Source organism: Bison bison, unplaced genomic scaffold (genome assembly GCF_000754665.1).
Source record: "Bison bison bison isolate TAMUID 2011002044 unplaced genomic scaffold, Bison_UMD1.0 scf7180017864518, whole genome shotgun sequence".
Taxonomy (NCBI): domain Eukaryota; kingdom Metazoa; phylum Chordata; class Mammalia; order Artiodactyla; family Bovidae; genus Bison; species Bison bison.
In genome coordinates this window covers 10,958,639-10,972,525 of record NW_011495071.1, presented here as the reverse complement: position 1 = coordinate 10,972,525, position 13,887 = coordinate 10,958,639, and the positions used below count along the sequence as shown (strand labels likewise).

At 46.6% G+C, this 13,887-nt stretch overlaps 1 protein-coding gene across 4 annotated transcripts in view; it reads right to left on the bottom strand.

The window, feature by feature from the left end:
• The window catches only part of SORL1 (sortilin-related receptor, L(DLR class) A repeats containing), a 171,234-nt gene that overhangs the window by 46,775 nt on the left and 110,572 nt on the right, over positions 1-13,887 (bottom strand). For all 4 annotated transcript variants that reach the window (XM_010830503.1, XM_010830500.1, XM_010830499.1 and 1 more), the window contains 4 exons: positions 13,759-13,887; positions 11,402-11,515; positions 7,047-7,169; positions 4,529-4,648 (listed from right to left, as the gene is read on the bottom strand). In XM_010830503.1, the coding sequence (XP_010828805.1) occupies positions 4,529-4,648; positions 7,047-7,169; positions 11,402-11,515; positions 13,759-13,887 (486 nt within the window). The remainder of the gene's footprint in view (positions 1-4,528; positions 4,649-7,046; positions 7,170-11,401; positions 11,516-13,758) is intronic.

Below are 13,887 nucleotides of genomic sequence, written 5' to 3'. Positions count from 1 at the left end.
CTTCTTTTCTCTCTAGTTGCCTTTAGGTTTTTTTATATTTTGTTTGTTACCCAGTTTCACCTACCTAGGTGTGAAATTATTTTTATTTATCCTGTTCGTTGTCCTTCTAAAATCTGAGGATTTACATTTTTCATCAGTTTTCGAAAGCTGCAGCCACTATCTTTCTGCTGTGTCTATTTGCTGCTTTGTCTTCTCTTGTCTTTAGCAGCAGCTCTCAGCCATTCACTGGACTTTCTCATTCTGATATTTATACCTTTGGTCTTTAGATTTGCTGTCTCCTTATGACTGAGTTACTTCCTCAGTAACTATGTCCAGTCACATGCAAATAAATCTACAGGAAGTTTCAGTATTTACAATATTGGCAGTCAGGATCCATTAAATATCTTTTTAAAATATACTTATCTCTGATAAGAAAAATAAATGTGTCCCTGAATGTTAGATGAGCTTTGTCCTGGTAACAGCCATTGCCTGGAATACTTCTGATTTATTGGTTTTACAAATCTGATAGCCCTTTGAAAAATTCCTCACCAAAGCCCTGCTCGCTATCATAAAAGATACTGTCACCTAAACCACTGCCACACTGAAATACTCACTATTATTCAGCCTATGGATTTCAATTGAAAACAATTTCAGAGTGCTAATGGAGTTTCCAAGTGGACAACACTGAAGGGCATGTTTGACATCTCCAGATTCTATCACTGATGCTGAGCTGAGAAAGACTAATTAATTTGCACAATTTCATTCAAATGGCCAGGAAGGGCTGCAATGCTTAACACAGTCTCTTCTTCTGTCTTCTGAGTAACTTACTAGCTCTCTGACATTGAGTGTCTGATGAATGATATATGTTCAATTGATAATATTTAACTCTAAGGATGAAAGAGATGGACTTTAAAATAGACTAAAGAATTTGAGGCAGATAAAAAAGAATCCTTTGCATAGCAGGGTCCATCATGACTCTAAGAATAGAAAGGCTACTGAGGCAAAGGATCATGAAATTAGAATATCAGAGTTTCTAATAAAGGCCACTATCCTATGGCTTACTCTTTGACATGAACACATCTCTCCTGACTCAGCAAGACCCTCTGTGATACCTGATCAAAAACATTAGCCAAATAAAAGTGGGGCAGAAGAGATGAGTTAATTACTGTGACAAGAAAAGCACTGCCTTATTATTAAGCACTGGACTCTTAGAAAATGAAGGAGGAAAAAAAATGCAAGTACCAACACAACTCGCATGATTAATAATGTAAAAAATAACACAGAGCATAAAGGACGGTCAAAAATAAAAGGCAAATCTGAAAAAGAACCAAATAAAAATTCTAGATATAAAAAATACAGTCATGGAAATAAAAACAGCTCAGTGGATGTGTGAAATAGGAGATTAGATTCAGCTAAAAAGAGGACTGTTGAACTGGAAGAGAAATCTGAGGAAGTAACTCAGTCATAAGGAGACAGCAAATCTAAAGACCAAAGGCATAAATATCAGAATGAGAAAGTCCAGTGAATGGCTGAGAGCTGCTGCTAAAGACAAGAGAAGACAAAGCAGCAAATAGACACAGCAGAAAGATAGTGGCTGCAGCTTTCGAAAACTGATGAAAAATGTAAATCCTCAGATTTTAGAAGGACAACGAACAGGATAAATAAAAATAATTTCACGCCTAGGTAGGTGAAACTGGGTAACAAACAAAATATAAAAAAACCTAAAGGCAACTAGAGAGAAAAGAAGGTCAGTTATTATTGGAAAAGATAATCTGACAGGAGAATTGAAATCAACACAAAAGAGGCCAGAAAGAAATGGAATATTTCCACCAAAATACTTAGGGACAATTACTACAAATCTAGAAAACCAGATGCATCAATTTCAGTGTTGAGAATGAAAGGAAGACATGGTTATATAAGCAAAAACTTTTAAGTTTATGACTCATAGACTCTGCTACAAACGCTGAAGGCTGAACACAGGAAGGAAGCAGTGAACACAGGAAGGTGAAGTGACAGACAGGTAGGTATCTACAAACAAGTTTGGTTACTAAAAGATACTAACGATGACTGATTTTAGGATTTTTTAAAATGTAAAATTAAACTATGAAGTATTTCATGGTTTTATTTTGGGGGGCGATGGGGGCCATACCACACAGCATGTGGGTTCCTAGTTCCCCAACTAGGGATTGAGTCCGAGCTCCCTGCGTTGGAAAGGTGGAGTCTCAACCATTGGACCGACCACCAGGGAAGTCCTCGTGTTTTAAAATACTAAATATATACTGAGTTTGTCAATATTGACTTTATGGGCAGAGACTGGAATCAAGGCAGGTCCAGGAGAGGGGAAAGATATTAGGAATATGCATAAGATGCCTAGGGCAACAGTTAAAAGAACAGAAATGAAATGTTTAAGCTCCAAATCAATGTGGGGCGGGGGGTTGCGGGGTGCAGAATAAAAGGCTCAATTCCATGGAAAGCAAAACAAGAGAGGGGAAGAGCCACAAAAAGGCCCAGTACAGACCATGCATGAGAGCTGAAGCCCACCAGAAGTCAGCAGGCCCTGACCCACTTCTTCGGCTCTGCACATGACTTAACTTACTAGGCCAGGAAATGAAGCAACCACACAGTGAGCGCACATACTACCTCCAGCTAATCTACGGATGAAGATGGACAATCGCCTTTAAAAGGTTTGGAAGCACAGCCATTGGAACAAGGCTGCAGTGGCCGTGTAGGCACTCTACATTTCCCCACGCAGTCCTGCCAGAGGAAACCAGAGGTAAAACCAGGGTCAGTGACAAGCCTACCCACAGAAATGAAGTTGTTAATTCACTGTGGAAGACCAGCTCATGCAGCTGAAACACAAGTTTGACTAATGTGGTTGAGCTAATAATATGTCCAGTCATCATGAAACTTACAAATGGAAATGCTCAGAGGCACCCCTCTAATTTATCAATCAATGATCCACCCAAACCAAAAGCTTCCAAACAGCCCTTGTGTGCTTACTGGGCTGATGGTGGTTCCTTCCGAGACCTTGTTTATCCCTCCTTCTGCGAGCCAGGCTTTCAAAGAAAGTAATACCTGCAGTCTTTCCAGAAGCAGAGGGGCACACAACAAGACTGCCAGAGAGGACACAGGGATGGGGAGTTGACGAGGTGGGCAGGAATCTGGCAACATCACAGATCACAGTGTGATATATTTGGCCTTTGAGTAGGTCCATTTATTCCTTAAAGCCACATAAGGGCACCTCTAAAATAAAACGGAGTACTACAGTTGTGTCAAATTACCCAATCAACAAAGGTTCTCTGAACTGGGCACTGGGAAAACATAAAGGAGTAAAAGATCATTTCTGTCCTTCACAAACCAAATCTAAACCAAAGCAGACCACAAGGGTGGGATATAATAGCAGATCTACTTTTTCCTTTTTTGCTTTTAGAAATTAGGAAGCATGCTCTGAGATCCCAGCTGCTGGACAGTGTAGGAACTACCAGGATACTGCTGGGGTCAGGACAATTAAGATACGGGAATGAGGGACTTCCCTGGTGGGCCAGTGATTAGGACTTTGCCTTCCAATATAATGGGTGCAGGTCTGATCCCTGGTCAGGGAGCTAGGATCCCATGTGGCCAAAAAAACAAAAGATGGGACAGAAGCAGTGTTGTAGCAGATTTAATAAAGACTTTAAAAAAAGGTCCACAACAACAACAAAAAATCTTAAAAAAAGAAAAAGAATGAAAAGTGATTTAATTCACAAGCATGAAGATCCATTAACAATAGATGGCAAAAGGAAGCCTGAAATACCAGCTCCGCCCTCACTTGCCACAAAAGGGTGAAAGGAAACATCGTTATTCCCGTCACTGGAGGGATTTAAGGTAGAATCGAGCAACGATTTCTAAAGGAGGGGGCAGAGAAAATGTACTCATCAGCTAGCAGGATTTGTTTTTCCGCCTCTACAACTGCCCCAACTCCTTGCTCTCCCCGACTCCATCACAACGTACATGCCCTTGTTTGTTCATTCATTCACTCATTCACAAAAAATAGTGGCATGAACATGAGTTAACCTAACACCAGCAGAAGAATTAGAATCTTAGACCACTCAGCCTTCTTCTCATCGTCTCCTGCTGTTTCCAGCTTTATCTTTAACGAAATCTTACCCCAAACAGGTGCAAGCACAACTTAAGTTTTCAATGTTTAAGGAACATCGTGATGCTCCATTCCAAAACATGAGCTAGTGCACTGCTCCTCAGTGTATGGGCCCCAGACCAAGGGCCAGTCTGTAAACTCTTTGCTACTGTTCCTAGGAAAATAAACTTGAGCCAAAATGTAAAACAACTGTATCACTCGTGACATTGCTCAGTTAATATTCTTCCATAGCAAGACTTTCTCAACGAAGGAAGCAAAGAGCCGGTAACATTTTGGCACAAGGTGATCACAGGCCAGCTCTTAGTTTCTAAGGTCCATTTCTTAGAGCCTTGATTCTGCAATCGTGTAGGGCGGTAATGCTACCCACTAGATGAACGGGTCAAGTGCAGCTCAGGGAGTCCAGGAAATACTGACCGGTACAGTTGGCTTCATCAGACCAGTCCCTGCAGTCGTTGTCCCCATCGCACACCCAGGAGGAGCGGATGCACATGCCAGAGCTGCAGCTGTATTCGTCACCCCGACACTGGTGCACTTCTGCAGGTGAGACCACAGACAAGCATGTGAGTGCAAAAGCTCGCTCAGAATTCTTTCTCTGATGTCAGGGCTCCTGGTAGTTAGAGATGCACCCAATATCCCCATCATCACCGATGATCCAGAGCGCACAGAGGAAGACTTAAACCAGGGATGGAAAATCACAAGGAATGGTGCCCGAGTATGGTTGGCCCTCTGGACCTGTAGGTTTTGCATCCATGGATTACACCAACCATGCACCGTATATTTCCAAGGTAGCTGAGTGATAAAGAATTTGCCTGCCCAACAGGAGACTCATGTTCCGTCCCTGGATTGGGAATATGCCCTGGAGTCAGAAATGGCAGCCCACTCCAGTATTCTTGCGGGGAAAATCCCATGGACAGAGAAGCCTGGCAGGTGTAGTCCATGGGGCCACAAGAGTCAGACTCGATCTAGTGACTACACAACAGACAACAGCATCAGGCACTCCGTTTATGATCCGTGGCTGGTGAATCTGGGGATGCAGAGTCCGTGGACGTGGAGGGCCTTGTGCATCCATGGATTTCGGAACCTGTGGTGGGTCCTGGCACTGACGCCCTGTGGATAGCCAGGGACAACTGCAGTGCACTGTGAGTGGGGCACAGGTGTGCTGAGATCCTGACACCTCACACTCAAGGCCTCTAGGCCACAAAGGCATTGTCATTTATCTTGGTACACTTTACAAATATTTTCTATGCTTCCCTTGATGGGCAGAAGGCTGGGGAAGCAATGCTCTGGTTGCCCAGAAAGCCACAATTTCAGAAGACTTCTAGAGACAGAGCCTGTGGTTTCAGAAAAGGAGTGATGAGAACCTTGAAAGTGCAGATCAGTGTGAGGTGCTCAGCAAGATCAGTGCTGAGCTCTCTGAATGGAGAGGCTGGGGACTTTCCATGAACAGAGCTTCAGGGATGCTGGCCAGTGGGCTGTCTCAGGGAGGGTGGGGGCTGGAGGCAAATGAACCCGGGTAGCCTGACCCAGACAGGAGAGGCGGCTCTACTGGCAGAATCGTACTCAGACCCTGGAGACAGCAGCAACACAGGACTTTCCCACGGAACTGTAAAGAGTCCAGGAAAACAGGAGTAGCCAAGACGACTGGGGTCCCAGCGCGGCAACCTCAATGAAACAGACTGATGATGAACTAGGGAAGCAGGTATTCATGACGACACAGTCTGGAGACTCTCAGAGAGGACCTGGATCTGAGGAGGGGACCACCTGAGACCCCGAGGTGGATTCAGGATACAACAGCATGAATAGGCCACAAGCAGAGACTCTGAGGGACAGATACTGTTTAATGGTCAAATGTGTGTCCAGTGATGGGCTGAGAGGACCCTGATAAATGGGTGACCACGTGGTGATTCCTCCTTGAGAGAGCAAAGCCGGCCACACAGCTGGGCCCTCTGAGTGCAGATGGGACAAGGGAGGGATGCAGGGAAGAGTGTGAACCCCAAGGACTGTTTCCTGGAACTTTGTGTTTTACAAAAATGAAGGAAAACAATGTAACCACCCCCAAAAAAAAACTGCTCTGAGGGTTCCCCTTATCTCAGTCCCAGTGAGTCAAACCCCTGCCCGTAGTGACTCGGGCCCCATCTGGAAGCACAGGCCAAGCTGGACCAGACCTGCCCCTGTGGACAGACAGGGCCCCCACAGGGCCTCGCTGACCCTTCACAGTGGTGGGGTCAGCATCTGGGCCCAGGCTGACTCCCCTCCAGGCTGGGGCACTCTTCCCTCCCACAATGATCAGCAGCTACGGGCTTGGCACCAGAGCCCGTCAACTAAGACAGGCCTCCTGCAACGGATAGGAGAGGATTATAAAACAAGAATTCCAATTCCCTTTTCTGATACAGACTAACAGTATCCCCCTGAACAAGCCCCCTGACCTCTGTGGACCTCCGCTGTTTCCCCTGGAAATCAAAGGACTGAAGTAGAGAATCCACCACTGCTTCAGTTCCAACACACTATTTTCCTAAATAAAAATTTCCATCCAGAAAACAGGTGCTCAAATAATGTTTGTGCCATCTACTGACTTCTAACAGGGTTTCCTGAATTACATGAGTTTTAAAAAAAAAGGATTCACAAAGGTAGAGCTCTGGGTCTACAAGAGGCTCATCTCACAGCCACCCAGAAATGCGGGCTAAGGCTGGAGAGCCGTTACTAAACGCCTGAATTCATTTAGGAATCTTCCCTAGTCTTACACACATGTGCACAGCAGCACTGCAGAGTGAAGGAAGTTCTATCCCCTTATGAATGAATCACTCCTACCATGTGTATGGAGCTGGCCGTGCAACTGACATCACAAATCCCACACTGATGTTCAGAAACCCTCCCTTTCCAACCCTCCCCGTGAGCAAGAGCGCGGGCCCTTCTGAACGTCATGCCCCCTTACCACAGTGACTTTCATCGCTATTGTCGCCACAGTCATCCTCAAGGTCACACTTGTAGGAGAGGGGGATACAGGTCCCAGACTCATGGCAGCGGAACTGGGTGTCCAGATCACAGACGGTGGTTGCTAAGATGTGAAAGAGAGACAACAGGCTCAGTAGATCCGATCAGCTCCCCGAGACATCCCAGTGGAAAGTGAAGGAAGCAGGTTTTCATTGTAATATCAATTTCAACAACAGAATTGAAACCTCAATGTACAGAAAAACTTAACTGCGTGATAGCCTGAAATTTACAGCCAAGGGACATAAAGGCCTGTCCTTTCATGGACGGCTTCCAGATGCCAACGGGGCTGGGCAAAGTGAGAAGCCGTCATCTAGCTAGGAGATGGTGTGATGCGCTAGATAAGCCGCTAGGACCACCCCCACAGATGTGATGGTGTCTTTCTAAATAACTAGCAGATATACCATTATCCGGAAAACTACCATTAGGAGACCCACCTTCACCCACAAAGCTGGCCCCTCACCATACAGATGACAGAGAGAGGGTGGAGAGAAAGTCCTACAGCAGGAGCAGGGGCCCTGCAGTCAGGCGGGACTGGTTTTAAATCTTGGCTTTATTCCTTCCTTCAGAAATTAATCTTAACCTCCCTGAGCCTCAGTTTCCTCCACAGGAAAAGGAAGATAAGGTAATGTGAGCAGGTGCTTGTGATGACAAACACAGTGACGAGACATGGGGATGGATTCTGCCACCCACAATTCACTCTACCCAACCCCTCTGGGCCTCCGTTCCTGCTCCTGTGAAATGGAGACAATACCTACCCTCCTGGCATCATTATGAAAGTCAGTAAGGAAACAACTCTGAGACCAGCGCCCATCATTAGGACGAAATACTATGGGCTCTAAACAAATGCAACTTCTCTTCCCATCCATCCTCAGGCCCTTCTGCTCAGAATGTGAACATAATTGCTCCCTCTTCTCAATAGAAATGATCCAGGTTTAGGCATAAGCCATAGGACCCTGCAGAAAAGGCTTCAGGAAAGAAGGCTGCTCCCAGGAATAGAACAGAATCCTGCAAAGAAAATGGGGGGGGGCGGGTGCCAGGAAGTGAGAAGCGGGTGGCAACCCCACAATCAGACGTCCCTGGCTGCTCTTATTTGAGGCTCCATTTCTTCTCCATAATTGAGCTCGTGGTGGGAGGCAGGGGATGAATGCAAAAATGACAAGACTGCAGGGGATTTACGTCAAAACCCCCAGTGCCTGACAACCACCGAGGGCAGGAGCCTGCCGTAGAGGAAAGGGGATCTGTCAACAGAATCCCTCCCACACCTGCCTCTGTTTCCACGCCTCTTCTCTTCCCTGGCAGCTGATGGGAGTGGGGGGCCTCGCTTAACTTCCAGACAGCGCTGCCCAGCCATGGCCTGACCCCTCCTGTAGCCCTGCCTGGACCAGCATGCCCCTCGCCTCCTCCTCTCCCCTCCTCCTTGATGACAGAGACCCTCAGGAAGACTCAGATGAGCACCGCTCTCCTGCTCCACATTTCATCTCCTGCATCCCTCACCTCCACATCTGGCTAGTCGGGACCCGAGCACATGGAATCATGAGAAAGCAGAGCAGAACTGATGCTTTCAAACTGTGGTGCTAGGAAGACTCTTGAGAGTCACTTGGACTGCAAGGAGATCAAACTAATCCATCCTAAAGGGAATCAACTCCGAATATTCATTGGAAGGACTGATGCTGAAGCTGAAGCTCCAATACTTTGGCAGCCTGATGCCAACAGCCGATTTACTGGAAAAGACCCTGATGCTGGGAAAAATTGAGGATAAGTGGAGAAGGGGATGACAGAGGACAAGATAGTTGGATGGCATCACTGACTCAATGGACATGAGTTTGAGCAAACTCCAGGAGATAGTGAAGGACTGGAAGGCCTGGGATGCTGCAGCCCATGGGGCTGCAAAGAGTCCGACATGACTGAGGGACTGAACAACACAAGAGCAGAAAGCAAGTCTCAGGGTCTTGAGAGGGTCAATTACAGCTAACATTTGCACCAAACCAGGAGGAGGGCAGAGCTGGCTGCAAAATTCAGCCCTAGGAGAAGCTTAAACTCTTCAGAGAAACCTGTGAGCTCAGGCGCTGGTGGGGAGGAGATTGAGGGAAACTTCCTAGCAAAACACTGAACCAACATGAGAGCCCACCATGTACATCTAGTAGAAACCAAAGTCCAGGGACCCAAAGAGGAACCCTTCACCAATGGACATGAGGCCATTCAATTTATAGCTTTCTGCTTCCACTATGTCTCATCACGTCTGGTCAATTTTCTTGCAACGTGTTAATTCTAAGATGTGTCTCCTTGCCCACCCTGTTCTGTAACAAACTCCTTTCCAGCATCTGCTCTAATGATGTTAATATTAACTAATGTTTTCAAGGAGCTTTGGCTGTTTCCTCACACATATCACACCTTCCTGAGACCCTGGTCAGTAGATGAGGTTTGATCAATGCCCCTTCTGCAGAAAAGAAGAATACACAGAGAGGCTACCGCTCTCTAAATTAATTAGATTTTTATCTAATACTCCTCTCCCTGGGGATGAAAGGCAGCCTCGGAAGTCAAGGAAAAATGATTAAGGAAGGTTTGGTAATAACCTCCTACACGCTAGAAAAGGCAATTCAAGGGATTGCAGGGCCCAGGTGAGCTGAACAAGTTGACTGCTTCTAAAGTGGCTTTCTGGAAGAAGCTGTGTGGGAACTGGCCCAGGCTCTGCAGATAGCTGGCGAAATAACATCCACCAGGGGCAAGGGCTACAGGACCCAGCCATTAATCTATGCTTACAACACAAAATGATAAACGAGCTCATGGATTTCCAAAGGCAAGATATTTAAAAGAGAAGGCTTCAGATGGGTGTCTGGCTTCCCTGCTCTGGCCTTTCTCTCATCTCATTCATTCTGCCCACGTCTTATCTTTCCAAAGGCAAAGTCTAAGCCTGTCATTTCAAGGGTTGCAAGCTGCTCTTCCTAAAATTCAAAGGTCTCATGCACCCGCTCACCCTCCTACTTGCCCCCACTGCTCCCACTTGAGTTCTTCATGACCCATGCCACCTTTGTGCCCACACCACGCACACACCAACCTCAGGACTTTCGTCCATGTGAACACCTTGCCTGGAACTTTCCTCCCTGCAGCTCTGCTTGGCTCCCCTCTGCCAGCTTTTCCTAAGACCCTCCCAAGGTCTGACCTGGGTGCCATTCTTAAGGCTCATTAAGGCTCGTGGCGCTGCCCCATTACAGGGCCCATGGCTCACATGTGCTTGGTTGGTTACTTCTCTGACCACCCTCTTCAGACTATAAACTCTTGTGCCCACTTTAATGACCAGTTTATCTCCAAACCCAGCACAGAGCCTGGAACACCAGGGTCCTCAATATACACCTGTTGAGTGAACAGGTCAACACGTTACTGACTGACTCCTCCTTAGGAGATGATGTCAAAGCCACTAAAAATTAACTGAAGGAAAGACGGCCAAACCTGCAATAAACAGAGTATCCACTATAAGTAGTTATTTGTTTGTCCTAAATGCTGCTAAACAGAATCACATACTTTAACAGTTAGACCTTAGAAATTACATATTCCAAAGACAACACTTAAATGCACACAAACCAATGTTCCCACATCACAGGCCAAACCTGGCATCACTACTCAGTTTGAACAACCCTCCTGAGCCTGGCAGGCAGCTGGCATCCCCTAATTGGAGGTAACAAGAGAAAACTTGTTCCCCATCCCTGAAAAGGCTGAACATTGAATTTAAATTCAAGGGCTATCACTTGGTCACCTGCTTCAGGTCACCAGCTCTATCTCTGGGAAAGGGCCACAGTCAAGAGCCCAGACTGCCTGTCTCCCAAACTAGCTCAGTTTCAACCATACAATGCTTATTTGTAAATCTCTTCTAATGAGTACCTAGCTCACTTACGTGGCTTTGCTTTTAAATAATAATATATATCTAATGTGCTCACGTGCATGCTCAGTCCTTCACTTGTGTCTGACTCTTTTGCAACCCCATGGACTGTACCCCACCAGGCTCCTCTGTCCATGGGATTTCCAAGGCAAGAATACTGGAGTGGGTTGCCATTTCCTCCTCCAGAGGATCTTCCCAACCCAAGCACTAAATCCGTGTCTCCTGCATTGGTGGGCGGATTCTTCACCACTGAGCCACCTGGGAAGTGCATATATGTAATAGGGTATGCAGTATGTTTTCTCTAGCCACTTAAATGGGCATCACTGATCACGGGGGCCCTAGACTCCAGGCCCCGCCCAGGAGGTGCTGATTGCACCAGGAAATGCCTATCCTCCCAAAAACTCTGCCAAGCGGGGACTCACGGCAGTTTCTCTCGTCGCTCATGTCTCCGCAGTCATTGTCAAAATCACACCACCAGATGCTGTTAATACACTTCCCGTTGCTGCACCGATACTGGTTGCGGAGACAGGTGTTCTCTGGCCATGGAGGGAGGCAGAAGAGAAAACAAAACCAATGTCATTCTTCCTGCTGGACCATAAGACTTTCTGTTCTGAGTTTCCCTTCATCTTCCTCAAATAACATGCCTCAGACAGCAAAGGGGAAGTGGGATGCTTTGCACAGGTGCCCGCAGGGAAACCAGCATCCAAGGAGACCTCCTTCTCTCCTCTTTTAATTAAAATTGAAGGAGGAGAGGCCTCTAGGAGCAGCAGAGGGGGTTACAATGATGAAAAAGGAGAGTGATGATATCAGGTGGATCTAGCGGGTAGAGACGTATAAACACTATAAAATATTAATTCCAGGGGCTTTCTTCGCCATTCAGTGGCTAACACTTTGCACTTCCAGTGGTTAATACTTTGCAGAGGCTGTGGGTTCAATCCCCAGTCTATGATCCCACATGCCATAGCCATAAGAAAACAAAAAAAAATACTAACTCCACAAGGAATTCCTTAAGGGACTGTGTAGCCATAGAAGAGAAGTGAAGTGAAAGTTGCTCAGTCATGTCCGACTCTTTGCGACCCCATGGACATCCATGGAATTCTCTAGGCCAGAATACTGGAGTGGGTAGCCTTTCCCTTAGGGGATCTTCCCAACCCAGGGATTGAACCGAGCTCTTCTGCATTCCAGGCAAATTCTTTACCAGCTGAGCCACAAGGGAAGCCTGTGTAGCCATTATTCAAACATCCACATTCAGTATATCTATACCTATATAGTGAAGTCGCTCAGTCGTGCCCCACTCTTTGTAACCCCATGGACAGTAGCCTGCACCAAGCTCCTCTGTCCATGGGGTTTTCTAGGCAAGAGTACTGGAGTGGGTTGCCATTTCCTTCTCCAGGGAATCTTCCCGACCCAGGGATCGAACCCAGGTCTCCTGCATTGTAGATAGATGCTTTACCGTCTGAGCCACCAGGGAAGACTACCAGAGGAGCCTGGTAGTCTACAGTCCACAGGGTCGCAGAGAGTCGGACACGACTGAGCGACTTCACTATCACTGTACCTATATAGTTTATCTATACCTAAATAGTGTATCTACACCTGTTCAGTTTATCTACACCTATAAGGTTTATATACACATGTTCAGTATATCTATACCTATAGTTTATAGTTTATATACGGTCATATATGTTCAGTGTGTGTTCAATTTAACAACCAGGAGGATTATGGAGGTTTGCTTTACGTATTTTTGAGGATTTTTTCCTACCCCATGACTCCTTCAAAGTGAGCAGTCATAATTCCTCAAACAGACAAAAAAAAAAAGTGCACCGTTTAGTCAACTGGGTTAAGAACACGTGATGACTGGCCTCCTGTCTGGATTAAGTAAAGGCTTTCTGACAGGGATAGAGAAAGGCCCTTTTCTCCTCCCCCTGGAATTCAGTGTTAACCCCATTTCTTTCCAAACAACTTTAAGATGATGACCAGAGCCTGAAAGAGTGCCCCTGTGTCTTAGACAAAAAGGCTCATTTTTTTCCATCTGTATTTTTTAAGAGGGCCCAGAAGGCCACTTTGCAGTTTTTGCTTCCCTGGACTCAAAGGATGCTGTGAGAGGGGAAGTTATGATTACAAAGCAAATATAAGCTTGAGATTAAGGAAAGGTAGGAATCCAGGCTGTGTTCATCAACAGGATACTTTGTGGCAAGGCCCCTCCAGGGGCTCACCTCCCCGAAAGAAATGTGAGGCTGGGGACTGGGGAAGTGGTAAAAGGAAAAACTCAAGGTGACATGTTAGAATTTGTGTGTTCAGATTCCAAGAGGGAGTAGGGTGAGGCTGCTGCAGACCTCTGGCTGTGGTCAGAAAGTTCTGATGTTTCTAGGCTGGGCGGGGGCAGGGGGACTGCTGGATGAGGTGAGCTCTGCAGGAGTCCTTTGCTGAAGTCAGGGTGGGCCAGCTGTACCCTGCACACTTATGGAAGCAGGAGGAGCTGGGGATGATTGGTGTGGGGTGGATGAGGAGAGGGAGAGGCAGAAACAGAAAAGACAGGTGCACTCACAGGAAGGTCCGCATCCCCCGACATTTAACCCCAAAGCAACTCATCTTTAAAAGAACAGTGTGGGCCTGTTCTGGATGAGGACTGAGGGACCACGGGCCTTGGAAGGTGAACTAGGATGCCAGTGTCTAGAGGGTTTTATTGTCTACCTTGGATGTTTTCAAAAACCCCAAACACGAGTGCATCAAAGACACATCAAAGGGGGAGGATGGGCAGAAAAGGAAGAAGGAGACACACCTTCTTTGACACACGTGTGGTTCTTCTGCTGGTAGCCAGGAGGGCACTCGCACATCAGGTCTCCGGACGGGAGGACACTGCTGGACACACCGTCTGGACACCTGCAGCTCCTGCTGCTGTCGGCCTTGG